The following is a 21,794-nucleotide window of genomic DNA, read 5'->3' as shown; positions in this document are numbered from 1 at the left end:
AAAATAAGGAACAGTAGATGGTCTTCAAATTCTGCAAGATGATTATTTTCAGTCTATAATTTTATGTATGAAAATAGCAGTTGAGGCTGGGTTGGGGAGGGGAGGTGCTCTAACAGACTAACTCCTCACCTACCTTAACAGAAAGCTAATATTTGCTGTTGAAAACTGTTATATTTCAGAAGTAGTGATATCAGAATCCTACTTAAAAATATACCAATAAATCCCAGAAAAAATAACTAAAAGACTGAGGAGTGACCTACAAATGGCCAGGAACTAATGTATTTGATTTTTTATACTCTTTGCATTTATTACTCTAAAACAAAATTTAAAATTATTATTTAAAAAAGAGAATCATCATACTCTAAGAAAGTGGACTATCTGAACAATGCAGTGGAAAAAGCCTGGGGTCAGAGAGCCTGATTTCATGTTCTGTGGCATTTATTTGCTGTGTAATTATGAGCTACTCACTGTGTCTTAGTTTCCTCATCTGTAAAATCAACAATAAGATTACCTGTGCTCCTAAGGAAGGAGCTTTTATGAGAAGCAAATGAAACAACATAAAAGTAGATTGAAAAACACTGCTTAAAAATGAAACATTATATACTATCTACATAACACTGTAAGCACTCAAATATTTTAGCTTTTACTTATCCAAGTGGATATTCATGATTACTGCTAAACTGTCTGTCTTCAGGATTTACTTTTACTTGAATCATCTGGATTATGGACCAGAATAGAAACAGACTCAGGGGATAATTTCCAGAATCTCCCAGATAAATGAAGCAATGTGCTGATGAGCTATGAGAGATAGGATTTCTTTCTCCCAAGAATAAGTTATGTCTTCAGGAAATTATGTACATGCCTGCACATCAATTAAAACAAACAAGCCAGAAAGCATTTACCTTCACAGTCAAATCCTCATTACCCAGTGTGATGTGGACTTGAATAGGGGGGTAAACACCTTTGTCAGCATGGTGTTCCATCGTTGCTCTCATTGCGTTCTGAAATACATTAGGGTTCCATTCAAAATACAACATTAAAAAAAGAGAAACTAATTATAATTTTCAAATATATATGCATGACTTGAAATTTAAAAATTTTTAATTTGCTGGAAATATGCCAAAATATCACAATTCTTATAATTATAAAGAATTTTAAAAATTACTGTCCATTTTGGAGGACTGTGAGATACTTTGATTTAAAGATTTCAATTAAATTCTGCTCATTTTCCAAAACCAGGCATTTCAACACTTTGACTAGTTTACATTGAAGCCAAAAATCCTATCCAAATACTTTTATAATTTAGTAGATAACAAGCAAATCTTATTTTTGAAAAGAGTTTTGTCTCTATTTTTAAGAATCCTTTTAATTGCCAAAAATTACTTTGAAGGAAAAAAAAATTTCGTATAGCACTCATTGCAATGGTCTTATTATGATGTAGAAACTAAGCTAATTCACCACTAGTTTGAAACTAAGGATATTTACACTGTAAAACTGTTTTGATCAATTCCTAAAGGATACATGGTACACAATGCCTACATGGTATAAACACTAAGAGATACCATGACATGTAGCACTGGAGTAGAAACTGATAAAACTAGGTACAGTTAAAAAGGCAAAAGATGGGACTGAATTTGGAAATAAGAGTGTGTGGCCCTGCACACTCATCAGGGTTGGGTATCCCTGAGAAAAAGATGCTATCGTCTCTACCAAAGGCTATTAATAAAATTAGGTTTCAGATGAAAGCCATTATTAATGACACTATGTAAAATCTATTATAGAATACAGTCATATTTCTTTTATTAAGCATCATGGGGAATAAGATCTTTAGTAACTGAAACTTCAAGGAAAAAATTAATTTTAATCCTTTAAGCGCCAATCGCTTATTTATTTAACCACTTTGATAGGAAGATTTTTGTATGCTGTCCTAGGAATAGAAGAGCATTCTTGAACTCTTGCTGTTCTAAGAATTCAGCCAGATTTTCTGTGTTTCAGTGTGTTTTTCTTTTTCATGATCCGACTGAAAGCCACCTCTGCTCTCTACTAGTTGGCTACTGGCTGAAGACATGGTAACTAAAGGAAGAGACTGATTATATAGGCTTGATTTAGAGTAGTCATTTTCAGCCACAAGGACCTGTACCAGTCCTTATCACTCGCTTTTCTGTCTATCAGCAAGTGTCATTGGTGTGTTATTGGGGGAAAAAAGTACTCTTAACATTTCTAGCATAATTTTATTTAGTTTTTGAAATTTGTTGTAAAGAGCAAATATAATAGCAAAAGCCCTGTAAGTCAATATAAATGACTTTCTCAAAAAACTCCACAAACATATAATAGTGGGACTCTGGTCTTCTAAGGGTGGAAAATTGAGAGTCATTCTTCTAAATATTCTGTTTTGAAAAACAGAACTTTACTGAGCACTTACACTGAGCTGCCATTGTACTGGACACTTAGTCTGCTACTCCCAATCTTCATAATAACCTGGATAGTATTATCCTCATTTAACAGAAGAGGAAACGTAGGCTCAAAAAGGCTGACCAATTTGCCCAACGTCACACAGAGATTAAGTGGCAGAACTGGAATTCAGACCCAATTCTTTCTGACTTCCAAGTATGAGCTTACCACTACACTGAAGTGCCCATCAGTGTGGACAAAAGGCTGATCGCCGGCAACGTGACATGACACCGAGCATGAAATGACATCTTTAAATGAAACAGAGGAAAACCTGGTAGAGTACTTAACTTTCAGAGCAGATCCCTAACCTCAGGAAAGGACTGATAAAGGTTATGTAATACTATTTTACAAACCTTGAAAAGTTCAAACACCATGTGATAGAGATGGGATGGTACATAAACCACTTGTATTGGCTGTCCTGGTGATTTTGCTACAGAGCAGAAGAGAAAAATATAAAAGTACAGAGAGATGTGCTTAAAGCATTTTTAAGAATATATTGTGTAGTGATGAGAAGAAAACATTGACTATGGAGGGTGGTATTATTTGGGGGGGAGAACTGTCACCCCAGTTCTTCACTGTATTAGTGTTTGACCCCACATTCACATAGATTTATAACTGATGGCAACAACATGAGTTTTCAGTCCTTCTTGTGACCCTGCGTAACCATCTAGCCAATCCAGCTTCCCATTTTCTCTATGATGGTGAGTCTTTTAAAAGGACTTTCAGTCTTAAGGTCAGAATTTTACTTTCCAAAACAAAAGTGTTAAGTCTGTAAGTTCCATGGTCCAACTCACGTAAATATACTATTTTTTTAAAGCCATTTTTTTAAATGTTTCATCCATGTGCAATGTTTTCTGTTTTATTTCAGGCATTTCTATGGATACAGATCTGAATTAAATTAAACTAGCATCAATTTATCAAGGAATATGAATTCTACGTTCAAACATTTTATTAAATTTAGAAGCCCAGTTGGGGATACAGTGGCAGGGGCAGGGGGCGGGCAGGTAGTATGTAAAACAACTTTTAGTAGCGCAAAGGAGTAAGACTCACCATACCTTAGAATTCTAATTCATCCAATAAATTGGACTCTCCTCTGAATAAACTGCCCCGTGGAAACATGGATGGGACACCTGGAAACTGCTCAAGTTCAGGTTCCTAAACTATCATTTGTGCATTGTGATTCTTTACTGAATGGTATTGTTATGAAACAAAAGAGTTAATATGGCTTTAGAAAAACACCAAGCAATTCTATTTTCAATTGAAGAACTTCTTCCATTGCTCTCCCACTATAAGGTCCAGAATACAGCTTAGGAAAAGCCTACTTAATTTTATTCTTCTTAAGGGGACATCTTAACTTAGTAACTGTTTTTCCCTCTACGAACTACCCCACCCCCACAGAAACACAGTGACACTCATCAACCTCCTTCCAAGACATCTGATTTTTTTTGTCCAAAAGGCACTAGTCCGGGTGAAAAGACCATCAGAGATAAACAGATTCTCAAACAGATGAGCATTTTTCTTTCCTCTTTACACCTCCAGTCTTTTTACTTCCTCAACAATACAAAAATGATTCACTGCTCAGGAAGCAGAATTCTTAAAGGGTGAATTCTACATTACTGAAGTGCATACAACAGTCAAATGTAATTTTCTTGGCATCATTTTTTTTCTATAACTAACCAAAAACAGAAACAAAAATAAGGAAAGAATCAACATTATCAGTTAAATATAAACAAAATAGGGAAGAAGCCAAAATGCTTTTCAGACAGAATCCAACTAAATTACACACACACACACTCTTAACATGACTACTCTCCCTCAGCTTTCATATTCAGTAAAGAAGTTGATGAAAAGCCCTTTTATATTAAGACATATTTAAATTCTTCTTATCATTCCTTCTTAGATAATCACAACACTAATCATTGAGGAAAAGACACCATCAGGCTTACCATTTAGTTCTTCAAGTTCTAGTTCAGGAGAGTTAATATAATACAAATCACACAGACGCCTAGCATTTTCATAGCCATCTAGTGTGAATCAAAACAAAAAAAAGCATTAAAATAAATTTACTTCTATATCATGCATTAAGGTGGCAACAGTACTGATACATGAAAATTTAAAACTGTCTATAGAAGAAAACATACTTTAATTATCTTTGTTTAGGGAAGGTCTTCTTAAGTATGACATGACAAAACCTAATAGCCATAAAGGAAAAATGACAGATATGATTAAAAGAAAATAAAAACATCCAAATAGAAAAAGACACCATAAACAAAGTAAAAACAGCAAGGTGAAGAAACTATTTACAATACATGTAACAAACATGTAGAGTTGGTGAAAATTTAGGATACAGACACTCTCATTCATTATTTGATACTTTTTTGGAGGTATGAAAATTTTAAATGCATTTTAAATGTCTTAAATTTTAGGAATCTTGCTTTCTAAAATACTAGCAAAGTCAGCACTATCTAAAGATGTTCACTGCAGTATTGTTGGTAATAAAAAAAAAAAATGAAAACCTAAATATGTAGCAACAAAAGGATGGATTAATACATTGTAATAAACCCATTAAGCCATTCAAAAACCTGAGGTATGTCTGTATGTACTGAACGTGGAATGATGGCTATAAACTTGTAGAAAAATATATATATAGCACCCCATTTTCCAAAAACAAACAATGTAAGAATAACAATTACATATGTATGAGTATATGTGGTATAACAGAAAAAAGTGTGGAAAGATGCAAACCAAACTATTATGAATTACGGCTCCTAGTAAAGGTTATTATATACTTTTTGAAGTGAAACACTCTCACAGTATGACCATACTTTGCCTAAGAAAGCATTGTATCAACAAAATATTCATCCTATATATAATATACAATTAACATCATAAAATTATTTTCAAATCCACACATTTGCTCCTAACATTTTTTTTTTTTTAAAGATTTTATTTATTTGAGACAGAGAGAATGATAGAGAGAGAGCACATGAGAGGGGGGAGGGTCAGAGGGAGAAGCAGGCTCCCTGCCGAGCAGGGAGCCCGATGCGGGACTCGATCCAGGGACTCCAGGATCATGACCTGAGCCGAAAGCAGTCGCTTAACCAACTGAGCCACCCAGGCGCCCTGCTCCTAACATTTTATCTCAAGATACAAATAACTGTTTTTTTGTTTGTTTGTTTGTTTTTAAAGATTTTATTTATTTATTTGAGAGAGAGAGAATGAGAGACAGAGAGCAGGAGAGGGAGGAGGGTCAGAGGGAGAAGCAGACTCCCTGCTGAGCAGGGAGCCCGATGCGGGACTCGATCCCGGGTCTCCAGGATCATGACCTGAGCTGAAGGCAGTCGCTTAACCGACTGAGCCACCCAGACGCCCCCCAAATAACTGTTTTAATAGCAAGAAATAACACTGAACATTTTGATTTTTGCATCCTTCCTGAAAGGAGAAATATAAATATTTACCTTTAATAACTTCAACTACATTGCAGTTTGGATTTATGCTTCCAATGTGTTTTCGATGAGCTGGGCTTCCTTTTCCACCAAACAATAAAGCTATCAAAAAAATCAAAATAAAAAAACAAACAAAATAAGCTAAACTCTCTAATGCCCTTTTCCAGATTTGAAGACTGTTTCTCTAAATGGTACCAAACAGTAAATAGATATTTTACATTCAATACATAGTATTTTACATTCAATAAAATACATTCAATACATTCAATAAAATAAAAATTTCACATTCAATAAAAATACCTCCTTTGCATGCAATTTACTTAATATGCAAAAAAGTAAAATTAAATGTTTACTAAAGGGAAGTTTTCTAAATAAATTTAAAACATACCAACATACTCATTTTATTTTGCTTCTTCTCTTGACTTCTGGATACTTACAGTGCTGATTGAGTAACATTCTAATTGAAATGCGACTCATGTAGAAACGATCCAAAAAGTACTGAACATTCTGGCTGGTGACAGGATCTACCCCGAAGCTCTCCTTGTATTCAATCACACCCTGGGCCATCGTGGGAATAACATCATTGTGTCGGTTCCTGATCCGAATCACAGTATCTGTAAAGCTAAACAAGCCTGACTTGTCAAAACAGCCAAATGTTTTGACAAGTGAATTTAATACTAAAATCCAAGTTTCACTAACCTATACTAGGCAAGAAATCCCCAATTCAGTAAAAAGATCATTGATGTATGTTTTCTTATGCTTATTTAAATAAATTTCAGCTCATAAATATATGGAATCTATGACAGGACAAAAACCTCCAAAATAAAACTTTTAAAACTTATTTTCTTGGAACTCCTAAGAGTAAGGCTGCCACAAAAGACTATCCTAAAAATGGCAAGGGTTTTCTTTAACCATTATCAATTCAGATCATCTAAGCACTCCCAATGAGGACAGTATTCCAGGGACGTTCAGCATTAAGAGAAGACAGAGTGCTTACTTCTAGGGAACACATGCTCTGTAAGGAATAAGGATGAATAAGCCAATAAAGCCTGCCTGTTTGGGAACTATTCCCTATGGTTCCAAGAGAGAAAGAACCACTAAGAACAGAAAAGTAAAAGAAATTCTAATTTCGTTGATCCTATTAAGTTTAAAAATGGGAGAGGAAAAGTCGACTGTTGTGTTAAAAGAAAAATTTTCAAGTCATCCAGCCTTCCCACTTCTGTCATTTAGAAGACATTATTGCATGGTTAATTTAAAGACCTAAATAAAAGAGAAAAGAAATCTTAATTATGAAATAACAAAATCCATCTTGTAACATACCTATCTGAATTTACACTTCTGAATGAGTGCTTTCCCATTCAAAGTCATCATCTTGAGTACTATTAACTTATTCCAATGATGCTCTCACGGCTCAAAATATTTTTGGAATTCCTAGTTTGTAATCTGCTTCAAAACCAAACTAATAATCCCAAATACAAACAAAACTCCTCAAAAACAACAAACAACTCATCATTTCTAGTCCACCCCTTTATTTCACTTCTCTCTTTTTAAAACCCCAAAGAGTATTATTCTGCTTGATTGCTCTCATTTTTTAGATTCAGCACTGACTAACCATCTTCAGAAGGTTCTGTAGCATAACATTTATTTTTAAGAGGGCTTGGGTTCAAATCCTGATCCTACCACTGGTTGGCTATTTGATTTTAATGCTACCTTAAGTTTCTTTGTGCACAGACAGCATTAACTCAATAGCATTGTTTTAAAGATTAAATACACAGTGTGCTTCATACCTAGGCAGAGAGTAAATCCTTGATGTTATTTTCAGACCAATACATGTTTAAAAAGTGAAATGTTGCCATCATCTTTAAAGACAGTAAAAAAAAAATGTGTAATAAACTCTGAGGACAACAAAAGAAGTGGTCTTTAAGTTCTGAGCCACATTCACTGGAATAAGCAGATAATTGCCTGAGAGGACTACCCGGGTTTATCAATTCGGGTATGCTGGTTATTAAATTGGTTGTATTACTTCCATTATCTTACAGGCCAGAGGTCATAAAGTGAGACCCACAGACACGTTTTTATAGGCCTTCAGTATTTAAAAATTTTTTTTAATTAGTTGCAATCTTCAAAACTGGGAGGTTTTACATTAAAAATCTAAACTTACTGCTTTTCTTTAAACCCCCACACACAAATCAGACAATCCGGATAGTGTTTCTGCATTGGCAATGATTGGAGGGAGCTGAAGGTGGCACGCTGGAGCTGAAGGTGACTCTTCCCTAAGTGAAGAGTCCTCACCAGTCCCCTATCATCCGAATGGCACCGAGGCCACATCTAGATTTCCACTGATCATCACACTTGAATTGTGTCTTTTCTTATATTTACTGATGTACAGTATTTGCCGTACCTGTATGAGCTGCTATAAACATATATACTATCATATGTTCTGGAGTGGAGAGAAACTAAAGTTAATTTCCCTAAAGTGACCCAACAGCAGGTTTAAGCTCAATACATTTATATTTTTTATATGACATTTAAAGAGTATAAAAATTGTGCACTTACTCATAAATAGTTTTAGCATCTTCAGCACTTTTGTCTTTAAATTCAAGAAGTTCCTGAAGACTCTGGATATACCTAAAATGCAAATCAGTGGGGTAAATTTGTTCTTTTACAATTTGGAAGTTCAATATTGTGAAAATACTAAAAAGGTATTTTTAATTTTAACATCTTTTAACTTTTAATTTAGAATAGTGCTACAAATTATGGTTGAAGTAGGATTTTTAGACCCATTCACATTTAAGCAAAGTGCCTGGCACAAAGTAGTAGAAGGTGCATTTTCTCCTAAAAACATAGGTTAAATTTAAGGATTTCAAGATTTCGGGTGCCTGGGTGGCTCAGTTGGTTAAGCGGCTGCCTTCGGCTTAGGTCATGATCTCAGGGTCCTGGGATAGAACCAACCCCGCCCAGTTTGCTTCTCCCTCTCCTCTGCCCCTTCCCATGCTTGCGCACACGCTGGTGCAGCGTGAACACGCTCTCTCTCTCTCAAATTAATAAATAAAATCTTTTAAAATAATAATTTTAAGATTTCCTATTTCTTTTTTTTTTTTTTTTAAGTTCTGTACTCTAAGATAGCTTTTCAGTTTCTTAAATTTACCACTATACAGTATAAATGCTGATTGTCATGAGAACTGAGTCTGTTACCATGAACTGTGTGATCTGGGACGATGACTTAGCTTGTCTTAGTCTCAGTAAAATGTGGAGGCCCGCCTATATCAGTCTATGAGTCTAACTTAAAACCTGAGCTTTAAAACCTTATACGCCGTATATATAGGCCTTGAGTGTTTAAAAAAAATTTTATTAGTTGCAATCTTTCAAAATTGGGAGATTTTACATTAAAAATCTAGACTTGTGGCTTTTCTTTAAATAAATACACAAAAATCAGATGATCTGGATAGTGTTTCTGCATTGGCAATGATCAGCTGGAGCTGAGGGTGGTTATCCTTTAGAAGCACGCACTCTCCAGGTTAATAGCTTATGTCCAGTCAACAAGTATTTGTTAAAAGCCTATAATTTACCACATAGTTCTTTTAAACAGAGCTGAACAAAAACAAAAGTCATGAAAATGTAGGTTTTTAATTTACCTAACAATTCAAGGTGGCAAATCACCTGTTAAAGACGGAGCAAAATGAGGAAAGCCAAATGACTTTGTCAAGGTCATGCTGCCAGGCACCATGGCAGGACAGGGCCAGAGGTGAAAACACTTCACTACTATTCAATAACCTTCCATAATACAGGGTCTGCTTTGGCTGCTCTGTTGGAACTTTATCTACAACTGTCTTTAGTAGGCATCCAGGGGTAATGAAAGTGTAAAAATCTGTAAATCCATACGTTGGTTTGAAAAGCTGTTCTTGACAAGCAATGTGCCTTTCTGCAGTACAAAGCATTCCAAAGTCAAGTGATTCTGATATTTGCTTTAACCCTTACTTTTCACCGGCAAGAAAAACTATGCTCTTTATTCAAGAGAGAGTTGAGCACCTACAACATTTTAGGCACAGATCAGATTTCAAAATGCAGCATATTCTATTTTTAATGAAGAATTTTAAAAACAGGAATAAGCTTCCATAGAAAATTATATGTTCTCATTTATATTCCATCACAGTTCCTAAACAAATGCCTCTTCTTTAAACCACATTTATAATTGTCCCGTATTTGAACTAGATAGCAAACATCTCATTATCACATATTATAACAATCATACACTTCTTTCGCTTTTTTTTTAAATTGAAGTTCTATCAGTTTCTCCTACAAACTATGATACCTACAAAAAAAAAGCTAAGATCTCCATGAATCATAACTGGGAAAAATCTTGCAGCTAATTTTTTTTTCTATTTAAGACTGAACTCTGGTAGACTCTTTTGTTTGAAATGTATAGTGCTTAAAAGAATAATACTTGTAAGTTAATAACATTAACAAGAAAGGCTGTGTTTAAGTGGCCACATATGCATGCACCTCCACTGTCATATTTTGGAAGAGATTATAGTTTCTTATATGATTCCACTAATTTCTAATTATTTTTAAATGGTAGAAAAAAGGGTGCCTGGATGGCTCAGTTGGTTAAGCAACTGCCTTTGGCTCGGGTCATGATCCCAGGGTCCTGGGATGGAGCCCGCATCGGGCTCCCTGCTGGGTGGGAAGCCTGCTTCTCCCTCTCCCACTTCCTCTGCTTGTGTTCCCTCTCTCGCTGTCTGTCTGCCTCTCTCTCTCTCTCTGTCAATTAAATAAATAAAATCTTTTTTAAAAAAATAAAATAAATGGTAGAAAAAAGATTTTAACTTTTGTGTTTGATAAAGATATACTTCAATAAAATAAATTCAGTTTACTAAAAAAATATATACACCCTTTAATACATTTTATCATTCTGACTATAGCATGGTATAGTAGAAAGAAACAAATCTGGGCTTGAATCCCAGCTCCACTATGAGTGGTACTGCCTTTGGCAAAAGACCTGTAGGTGCCTCAGTTTCCTAATCTGTAAAATGGAGATAATAATGCCTAATGGGCAGAGTTGTCGAGGGGATTAAAGGTAAATACATAAACCCCTAGCCATCAACACATGATAGATATTTTTTATTATAATATAACATCCTGCAGATTCAATAACAAATCATAAAGTTAGTGTGTGTATTTCTGTGTAGTTCTGATTTTTTTTTTTTTTTTTTCAAAGTCAAGGACTGGTAGAGTCCAGGATTCAGGGGACAAGCCTAGACATACCCATAAAAAGAGGAGGAATGCTCTGAATCCACTGAAGAGTTAAAAAAAAAAGTATTTGCTTTCACCTTAAGTCAAGCCTACAAGTCCACTGAAACTGCAAACACAAGATGGGAATCTTACCAGCTTTGTACCAATTGAACTGATGGAGTCCTGAGAAGATTATCTGGAAGAAGACTTATTTCTTTCATTATATTTGCCAATCTAACAGGCAGCTCTTGCCGCAGAAACATAAATGAGGTCTTTTCACAAGCATTCATAGATCCTAAAACCAAATAGGGTGGGAACAGCAATAAGTAGAGGCCATAAGGCAGTAGAAGCCAAGTGGCAGGGAGAAACACAGAGCGAGTTATTGGGCAACGACAGAGCGGTAGCATCACCATAATGACAGGGAAAGAAAGAGGAGGCAAAGGACAAGATAACCCACTCAGTTGGGTTGTGAGGCATCCTAAATGACCTGCTAATTCCTGACATTCCAATTGCTTTGTAGAGTGATGAAGATACTTTCCTGTCTCCATCATCCGTAGGGGATCATCTCAGAACCAAGGCAACCTGAGCAAGTCTGAGCAAGGTGTGGAGTCCAATGAACAGTAGGATGGCCAAAGCCTATCCTATGTAACCAGTTGCTGCTATTATTTAGAAAATCTGCTTCCTAACTCCAGGTTTATAAGAAATGAATACCTAAGATAAACAGAGTAGTGGTATATGCATGAGAACCATGATAAACAAGACTCAGTGTAGAGGAGGGCTTTCAGGTAACAGAAAGCAAAAAATACCAATGCCTGTTCAGCAACCATCTTCAAGCTTTGAACCCCTGCACCCCCCCCCCCCCCCCCCCCCCCCGGTTTTTCAATTGTCTGATTCCTGGAAAGCAGCCTGCTCTTCTTCCACTCCTATCAAGATGCTAGGCAGAACATTTGTAGAATGGCCTTTGGCAAGCAGTTCCATTTAAAGTTAAACTAAAAAGTCATGTTATTTCAGCAGTGCGTTTTAAACTCACGAATTTAATCTTGCTTTTTAGCAAGAGGCAACCTTAGCAATAACTAGATTGTCCATAGCAGGAATGGCCAAATTAAAGGAAAGCATTTTCTTGAGAAAGTTTAATAGGATACTGTGAACAAGGCCAAATTCACCCCTTAATCACACTACAGTCATTTTAAGGTACAAACAAAAACGAGGGCTGTGTGCCAAAAAAATTTTGCCACTGTACACCACAATTTTAAGATAAAGCTTCCGGCTTGCTGGTATCTTTCGAGCCCACTAATGATCCATTACTGACTTAACAGTCAGTACAACGCAGAAGATAATTTTTTCTACTGAAATTATACGACTATATTAGTTTTCCCTTTCCCCCTCAACACCCCCATATGAGAAGTCAAAAAGTCTAACTTTTCATTTTCTCTGCAATCTGTTGCATCCTTTCTAGAGAAAACCAGGAAGCGTCCACCAGAGGAAGAGGAAAGTGGATAGGGTGCAATCTGGTAATCCCCACAGCACTTGTGTTCACGCACTTCACATGTGCTCAAGACTATGCTGATGATGAAATGAATGTGCTGTTGGTGGAACACTATTAGGCAAGCGGCAAGGAAAACATTCTATGAAAACACTCGGGCCAGTTATAACCTGCTTCTCCTATCATCATGTCAACTTTATACAATCATCATATACAAACTGAGCATTTATCATCACTCTGAAGAATCGGAACACGACTCCCGGAGGTGTGCACACACTTGCCTCTAGCCGGAGCTCGGCTCTTCTTCGGAAGGGACCTGGCAGAGAGCACGGTTCTGCACACGTGCGCTGAAAGGCGGGAGGTCATTCCGCCCGCGGCCCTCCCTGTTTGTTTTTCAACAACACACAGGGAAAAGGCACACGCCCCCGGCCCGCCTGCGCCAGCACCTGAGCTAGAGGATCTGCCCGCAAGGGAGGAAGGAAGCACCTAAAGCGCTGGGGGAGGAGACGTTAAGGAGGAGGGGTGCGCCGGCGGTGAGAGCGGGCCAGCGCGGGCCGGGCCCGGCCCGGGTCAGGGGCCGCATTTCCCCGCGCAGGGCCGCGCACAAAGGCCCGAGGCCCGGGCCGCACTCACCGAAGTCCAGGAACTGCTTCATGGAAAGCGGGGACGGCGAGAAGCGCGCGTAGAAGTCCACCTGGCCCGGAACGCCGCTCTCGGGCGCCGGCCTGGAGCCCGAGTCCGAGGTGAGGCTGCGGCTGCCGCCGGGGCTAGCCGCGCGCAGCCCAGAGCCCGGGCCGGCCGAGGCGGCTCCGCGCAGCAGCCGCGCCAGCCTCATGCCGAGCCCCGCCGGAGGAGTCGGAGCCGCGGCCGCTCGCCGCTCCGCGCCTCGGCCGGGCGGTACGTGAGGGACGTGGCGACCCTCAGGGGCGGGGAGCGGCTGTCACCGCCACGGCCACCGCCCCCCTCGCCGGAGCCCGGCCCCCTGCGCCGCTGGGCGGGACCCAGAGAGGGAGGCGGGGAGAGAGGCGGGAGCGTGCGCGGGGTCCGCCCCTGTGCCAAAGCCCAGCCTCCCGCGCGCCGGGGCGGGGCGGGAGAGCGAGGGGGCGGGTAGTGTGTGCGCAGGTCTGCGGGCGGGAAACCGCGGGAGCCGGGGCCGGCCGGGTGTCCGCAGTCCCGGGCCCGCGTCGCGGCGCAGCTGCGGAGCCCGCAGGTTGTGGCGGCGCCGGGGCTGCTAAGCCGCGCTCGCCCTGTGGTGCGCCCCCTTCCCACGCTCTTTCAGAGCGAACCACACCTTCCTGCTTTCTGTGCGTCCTCCCCAGCCTCAGCCAAAAAGGGTTAAGGACTGGGCCGCGCTCCGCTTCCCACAACGGGGTGCTGCTGCGAGTCCGAGTGCGTCCCAGGAACTCTCCACGGTGATGCAGGCCCCATATTTTACAGGTGAAGAAGCCAAGACCCAGAGACCTTCAAGATCTGACCCTCGCCAAGCAGTGGTACAAAAATGCGAATGAACATGGGGGAGTGTATCCCTAAATATTATCAGCGACTGCAGATCCAGAAGATGATTGGCAGGCAGCCCAACTTGAAGCTTTTTGTGCAGGCCTTCTAGGCATGGTCAGCAACGTACTTAAAGGGTCCCTCCTCTTGACTTCACCGTCTTCTCAGCCTCACAGTTTGGCTGTTCCATCATTTCCTCTTCTCCAATTTACTCGGCTTATGATGGGTTACCTCTGGATATGGTAAGTTGAAAATGCATTCAGTAAACTTATCCAGCATCATAGCTTAACCTAGCCGACCTTAAGCGTGCTCAGAACATTTCCATTAGCCTACAGTTGGGCAAAATCCTCTAACACAAAGCCTATTTTATAATAACACATGCTTTATTGAAGTACTGTCCTGAAAGTGAAGAACAGAATGGTTGTACATAGGTTGTTTACCCTGGCAACTGTGGGGCTGAGTTGGAGGCGCAGCTGCTGCTGCAAGCATCACAAAAGAATATTGTACCACATTTCAACTTGCTTGGGAAAAGATCAAAATTCAAGGTATGATTTCCACTGAATGGGTATCGCTTTTGCTCCACTGTAAAGTAGAAAAATCGTAAGTTGAACTATTGAAAATCGGAAACTGTAGTGAATACAAGACTAGACAATGTCTTTTTTTTTAAAGATTTTATTTATTTATTTGAGAGAGAGAGAATGAGAGAGAGAGAACACATGAGAGGGGATAGGGTCAGAGGACGAAGCAGACTCCCTGCCGAGCAGGGAGCCCGATGCGGGACTCGATCCCGGGACTCCAGGATCATGACCTGAGCCGAAGGCAGTCGCCTAACCGACTGAGCCACCCAGGCGCCCCAACAAGACTAGACAATTTCTTATTTTGGTTTAATCCCATAGAGCTGCAAAGGCAGCAGTCTTTGCTGAAAATCACCACTGCTGCCCCTTCTCTCCACCGCTACTTCCCCATATATCCATCCCCAGTGCTTTGGTATGTCTTAGATGCAACAAAATTACTTTTTCATGGGTAGTTTATCAATAAAATATGTATACGTGTATATCTCAGCAGTTACTGGTATAGAATAACAATTCATTTCTTCATGATGGTCAGGTCTTGGGTTGTATTGATAAGGAAAATCTGGGTCCTAAGATGGCCGACCGAGCCAGTGAGAGCATCCCAGTCCTTGCCCCGGGGCTCTTCCGGGTTCTTCTCCCTGCTCTGCTTTCTGCGTGCCCCAATCCGGGTTCTTCTCCCTGCCCCGCTTCACACACGTGCCAAAAGTGCCAAGTATGCGGAAGTAGAAGTGTATAAATTGCCCCCTTTGTTTGTGCTCGGGGCTCAGACGTTTGGAGACCACTCTCCTCTGAGCCCGCCAGCATTAAATAAACCTCCGGTCTTCCAAGATCTCCGGGTGCCGCTTGGTTCTTCCGTCAGGCGAGCCAGTCCAGGTTCCGTAACATTTGGTTCCCTGACCGGGAAACCCAACCACGCTGGCCCATTGTTGCCACCAGTTTGGGGTCAACGGCGGGGCAGTGATGGAAGGAGGGATTGTAATGGAGAAGGCGCACCCTGCCTAATTTTCGGCAGTCTCCTGCCCCGGTTGTCTCAGGCCGGCCCCGCTCCGCTGTTACTGCCGGATTCAAGGAGAGTTGGCAGGTGAGGACCTGGTCCCAACGTTGGATTCTGGTAAGGCCTGGGGCCCCAGGACCCAGACAGGCCCACCCCCAATGGGGTGGAAGGGAGCCTGATCACCTCCCAGAGACCTCTTGGAGGTCTCACAGGTAGGGATTCCCAGGGAGGGAATGTAATAACTTCTGGAGTGTGAATGTGTGAGTGAATGTGCAGTCCAGCCCGGCTTGCTCAAGCTGACTGATTCTTTGACTCCACGGGCGGGCACCCTTATGGTCCCCAGAAGCCTACAGAGTCTGAGTGGGCCTGTCTGCGATTCCGTGGTGAACTGCATACGGTCTATGGCAGCATCAGAATAGTTTCCGATCGTAAGTCACAACGCTGAGACCGCTACGGCTAAGCCTCACTTAAGCTCCTTTAGGACACGGCCAGACGGGCATCTGATTGGTCTCCTTATCTCAGGAGGCATCCCCCCTCTTTGTTTGTCTCTGTGCCACCGCACACGGGGACATCACCATGGGATCAGGGCAGAGTAAACCTACGGTTCTAGAGACCATGATCAGAAGTTTCAAGATCTGACCAAATTGCCTAAGCCCAGTCGTGTGTGAAATGCTTCAGAACACTTGATGGAGACAAAGCAGAGCAACCAAAATTGAGATCATGAGACAGGCCTGGGGGTCTGGAATTTGCGCAGGTCGGAGGACCTGGGAGTCAAGTCAGCCTTCTCTAACAAGGCAAGATCTCCAGCTGTTTAGGTCCTTTAGCTTCACAGAGCACCTTTCCCTGTCATCTCTGGGTGGTGGGAGGTTGGGGTGAGCATCCTCCGGGGATGGGACAGGTCTCAGGTAGGGAGAGGCAGGGGACACTGGCTCTTCTGGAGAGGACTGGGGCAAGGAATTCGGGGGAGGAACCCTACTAAAATGAAAACAAAGAAGTGGTCAGATCAAAAGCCAAGCTACTACACTGTTCAAAGGCAGATTCCGGTTGTCTGTCTGGGGTAGGACTGACATTGGCGGTTTAAACAAGATACCCCAGGCCATACAGATGCTGCTGGTCCACTAGCCACACTCTGAACAGCAAGGCTTAGACATTGTTTCCAAACCTTCTTTATAAGAGTCACCTGGGAGGACCTTGTTAAAAAGGCAACTATTTGGGGGATGGGGAAGCCAGGTGATGGGTATTACAGAGGGCACGTGTTGTGATGAGCACTGGGTATAATACTATCCGGCCTATGCAAACCCACTGAATCAAAATGGGTGGGATGGGGGGAATATCCCAGAAGCTGTGTGTTTAAAAAGCAACCCCCGGGATGGGGGGAATATCCCAGAAGCTGTGTGTTTAAAAAGCAACCCTCGGGGACACCTAAGTGGCTCAGAAAAAAACTGTCAGACTCAGGATACCAAGCCTCATGAAAGAAGGCACAAATCTGCCAACTACAGGTCTAATACCTTGGTTTTCTCCTCACCCAAGGGAAAAGAGATCTAGGGCTAGAGAGGGAAAGGATCATCATCTCCCTGCCACAGCCCCAGACAAAAAGGGGCCTACGAGAATTCCTGGGGGCTGCAGGATTCTGCCACATCTGGATCCCTGGGTTCTTAGCAATAGCAAGACCCCTTTATGATCTCTTAGGGGGACCAGATCAAGAACCCCCTGCCTGGACTGAAAAGGAAAAAATAGCACTTGGGGTACTCACCCAGACTGTTGGACCCTGGCAACTGCTGGTTGCTTACCTGTCAAAGAAGCTGGACCCCGTGGCAGGAGGATGGCCACCATGCCTCAGGGCGCTGGCAGCCACAGTCCTACTCATCAAGGAAGTGGACAAACTTACCCTGGGGCAAGAACTTAACGTCAGGGTCCCTCATGCAATTGTGTCCCTCATGAACGCACAGGGACACCGCTTCCTTTCCAAGTCTCGGCTAGCACAATACCAAGGGCTCCTCTGTGAAAACCCACAGGTCACCCTCGAAACAGTATGGACATTAACCTTTCTCCCCACGGAAGAGGGGGAACCAGACCATGACTGCTCCGAGGTGACTGGTGAAGTCCACCTGAGCCGTCCAGATCTGTGGGATCAAGCCATAAAGAATCCAGAGCTCATGCTGTTTAGCAATGGCAGCAGTTACCTACAAGAGGGTGCCCAGAAAGCAGGTTATGCAGTAACCACAACCACTGAAGTCCTAGAAGCTAAGGCATTACCGGCTGGATGGTCAGCTCAACGGGCTGAATTATATGCCTTAGTCGGAGCCCTCACCCTCGGTGAAGGCAAGAGAGTCAACATCTATACTGACTTTTGGTACGCCTTTGCTGCTGTATATATACATGGAGCCAACTACAAGGAAAGGGGCCTCCTAACTGCAGCAGGAAAAGCTATCAAGAACAAGGAGGAGATACTGAGACTCCTCGAAGCCATCTGGCTTCCAAAGGAAGTAGCAATCCTGCACTATAAGGGACACCAGAAAGGAGACAACCCCATAGTGCAGGGAAATCATCTGGCAGATGAAGCAGCCAAGACCGCAGCCAGTGAGGACATAGACAGAGCCCCTTCCCTCACCATGGTGCTAACACCCCCCAGAAGACATCCCTCCGCCCAGTTACGCTAAAAAGGAAAAGGAATGGGCCATGACTGAGGGGGCCACCCTGACTGAAAAGGGATGGTGGATGATGCCAGATGGGCGCATCTTTGTTCCAACAGTAACTGGAGGGCATCTGGTCAAGGAACACCACTGACTCACTCATCTGGGAAAAACTGCATTAGAGGCCCTTCTTAAGAAGCACTACTACATCAATCAGCTGCTAGCACTATGCCGAGCAATGAGTGAACGATGCATAACGTGCTAAAAATAATGCTTGGTCTGCACCACGGTCCCCGCCAGGTGTCCAGAGGATGGGAGCAATCCCCTTTGAAGATCTAGAGGTAGACTTCACAGATGTGCAGCCGAGCAGGGGGTTTAGATATCTCCTAGTAATAGTATGCACATACTCTGGATGGGTTGAAGCCTTCCCGACCAGGACAGAGCAAAGCCAGGAAGTAGCTAAAGTCCTCTTGTGGGAAATCATGCCCCGGTTCAGCCTGCCATTAACAATCATAGTGACAGTGGACCCGCATTTGTGACAGACATTGTATAGGTCTTGACCAAATCTCTCAACATCACCTGGAGACTCCATACCACTTACCAGCCCCAAAGTTCAAGGAAAAGGGTTTTTGGGAGACTATGGAGTCAGGATGAACCCCGGCAAGTTGAGAACCCTATGTGAATTGGAATGGCCCACCTTTGATGTTGGGTGGCCTTCAGAAGGGCCATTGGATGTCTCAATGATTCATCGAGTATGGCGAGTCGTAACAGGAGAACCAGGACACCCTGACCAGTTTCCGTATGTTCACTCCTGGCTAGGATTTGCTCAGACCCTTCTCCCCTGGGTGCGAGTCACTTGCAATAGGCCGGGACGGGCCAAGGTCTTAATCGCCTCATCCAAGTGACCTAAAGAAAATCAGCAAAAGCCCCAATCTCCACAAATCTAGCCAATGAGAGACGCGGGAACCCAAGAGGCGCGGTGAAGATGGGACGGTCCAACCTGGCTGTTCCATGATGTATTATCAGTCCTTCTTCACCACCAACCTCCTCAGCTGGAAACATAACACCCCATCCTGCTCTGAAAAACCACAGGCCATGGTAGACCTCATAGAATCCCTCTTCCAGATTAATCGGCCAACCTGGGAAGACTGCCAACAGTTACTCTGCACCCTATTTAACACAGAGGAAAGGAGGAGAATAATGAAAGGTGCACGGCAGTACCTGGAAAAGCACACACCAGCGGGAGTCATCAACCCTGCTGCCTGGGCTAATACAGCTGCACCCAAAGCACGCCCAGTATGGGACTTCACCACAACCGAGGGACAGGCCCACATCCGCTGGTACCAGGAGGCCCTCCTCTGGGGAATCTGGGTAGGAGCCAAGAAACCCATGAACATGACTCAGGTATCCTTGGTCACTCAACAACCAGGGAAGTCCCCTGGGGACTACTACGAAAGACTATGTGAAGCTTATAGGATATAAACTCCACTAGACCCCGAGGTACAGGAAAGCCAACAGATGGTAAACACCTCCTTCGTGGCTCAGGCCGCCCCAGACATCAGAAAAAAACTTCAGAAAGGGTTTTGCTGGGATGAACATCACCCAACTAATAGAGATTACCAGTAAGGTCTACACGAACAGGAAGGTCGCAGCTGAACGGGAACCCGACAAAAAGTTGAAAAAGAAAGTCAGCCTCCTCGCCGCCACCATGAAAGAAAAGGACAACACAAAGACAGGGAGACCCCAACCACCGAAAGGGGGGAAGCCCAGAACCCCCTTGGCAAGGGATCAGTGTGCCTACTGTAAAGAGAAAGGGCATTGGAAAAATGAATGCCTAGCTGCTACAAGGAAGAACCCCAAGAGGAGGACCTCATAGGCCTTGCGGGAATGGACTCAGACTGAGGGGGACCCGGCTCTTTCCTCCTTGGCCCCCGTGAGTCCACGGTCACAATGAAGGTGGGGGGCCAACCAGTGACTTTTATGGTTGATACTGGGGCCGAGCACTCTGTTGTCACCTCCCCAGTGGCCCCTTTCAGCAAAAAGACTGCAACCATCTTTGGGGCCACCGGGACGTGGGTGATACAACAGCCCTTTTGCCAGACTTGCCAGTGTGAACTCGGGGGCCACAAGGTCCGACATGAATTCCGTTATCTGCCTGATTGCCCCATCCCTCTCCTGGGCCAAGACATACTCTCCAAGCTTAGGGCTCAGATAACCTTTGAGCCCACTGGGACACACTAGCCTCTGATTGAACCCAAGGCAAGCTGGAGAGAATATTAGATTTTTTTTCAGGTATCTGTTAACATGATGGTTGTTAAGACTGTGGTAAAAATATCTTAGAGGAAGCAGTTGTAGGGAAGGAAAAAATTGCCTTCCCTGTCAGGTTTTTCCAGCTGCTTTAGGAATTAAATTGACGTGAGACAGATTAACAGAAGTAAAACCCAAGATTTATTGTGTGCACATGGAGACCCAATAATGAAAGTGACACCCAAAGAAATCACCAAGGCTGGCAGGTTTTAATACGTTTTAGAGAATAAATTTAAGAGGAATTGACAGGGTAAAGAAAACAGATGTTTGGGAACTTTCATTAGTAAGGAATTCTAAGAATTTGGGCTGAGGTTGTAGATTAGTAAAAAGGAACAAGGTTTGTTTCTACAACTTTAAAGTCTTTGATGATAAGGATATCTTTTTACTTCTTAGTACAGGGAAGGTACCTTTCACCAGGAGGACTTACTTCCTGCCTTCAGCGGGTATAGGGGAAGGTCCGTCCTTGTCCTGGCTGTTTCCCAAGTAGCTTCAATTCAAAATAACCAATATGCCATTGTGGCATATTTTAGGGTGGCCTGCCCTGGGCCCCTCCAGTTCCCTCTGAAACTTCCCTGGAAGTTTCACATAGGAAAAGCTGAGCTGGTGACTATGGAGAGAGACACGGAGTTAGTAAATGAGTGGTAAGAGATCTGCAAAGAGAAAAAGGAACATAGATTAGAATGAGGACAAACAGAAGAACAATTCAGAGCCCATTCCCCCACACCCCATTAAACTAGCCCCCCAGCCCCAGAGATAGATCAGTCCAATAAAATGTCCGTGCTTCATTTACCTGCTGAAAATATTAATCCTTTCTTTCAACAGATTGAAGTTAGGTATTACTTGTCCCATTTGGTTTCCACGGAAGCAACATTTTTTCAGCAGTGACTGCCTAAGTTCCCCCTTTCCTGCCGTTGTATATTGGGCATGACAATTTCTTTGTACCATAGAGGCTAAGCTGTTAACTTCTGATTGGAGTAGTTTCAAAGTTTGTGTAGTGGTATTGAACTCTCATTCCACTACATAGGGAGATTTAGGATTGCCTTTTCTAATTCATAATCTCCAAGATTTGGGAATAAAAACCCTAAATGCTGAAAAGAAGGCAGACTTGAGATGTACAAGCAGAATTTCTATGATTTTTCAACATGCATATTTATGTGGCATAATTTTTACGAACAAAAGAGC

The 21,794-nt window shown here is 42.5% G+C and overlaps 1 protein-coding gene and 1 long non-coding RNA gene across 4 annotated transcripts in view; one reads left to right on the top strand and one right to left on the bottom strand.

The window, feature by feature from the left end:
• PDK1 (pyruvate dehydrogenase kinase 1) overlaps positions 1-13,592 on the bottom strand; it is a 29,556-nt gene extending 15,964 nt beyond the window's left edge. Inside the window, exons 1-8 of one of the 3 annotated variants that reach the window (XM_064586689.1) lie at positions 13,246-13,592; positions 11,283-11,424; positions 8,454-8,525; positions 6,335-6,519; positions 5,910-5,999; positions 4,398-4,475; positions 2,805-2,881; positions 903-1,001 (exon numbers count right to left, since the gene is read on the bottom strand). In XM_064586689.1, the coding sequence (XP_064442759.1) occupies positions 903-1,001; positions 2,805-2,881; positions 4,398-4,475; positions 5,910-5,999; positions 6,335-6,519; positions 8,454-8,525; positions 11,283-11,424; positions 13,246-13,447 (945 nt within the window). In that variant the 5' untranslated portion in view covers positions 13,448-13,592. The remainder of the gene's footprint in view (positions 1-902; positions 1,002-2,804; positions 2,882-4,397; positions 4,476-5,909; positions 6,000-6,334; positions 6,520-8,453; positions 8,526-11,282; positions 11,425-13,245) is intronic. The other 2 variants (XM_045868614.3, XM_045868613.3) reach the window with 2 other exon arrangements.
• A 130-nt stretch (positions 13,593-13,722) lies between these two features.
• The window catches only part of LOC135363892 (uncharacterized), a 69,938-nt gene continuing 61,866 nt past the window's right edge, over positions 13,723-21,794 (top strand). Inside the window, exon 1 of the long non-coding RNA XR_010410186.1 lies at positions 13,723-14,348. This is a non-coding gene — a long non-coding RNA (uncharacterized LOC135363892). The remainder of the gene's footprint in view (positions 14,349-21,794) is intronic.

This window comes from Mirounga angustirostris, unplaced genomic scaffold, assembly GCF_029215605.1.
Source record: "Mirounga angustirostris isolate CCGP_5_RB_7025 unplaced genomic scaffold, mMirAng1.0.hap1 SCAF_3, whole genome shotgun sequence".
NCBI classification, from domain to species: domain Eukaryota; kingdom Metazoa; phylum Chordata; class Mammalia; order Carnivora; family Phocidae; genus Mirounga; species Mirounga angustirostris.
This window is presented reverse-complemented; position numbering and strand designations above follow the sequence as displayed.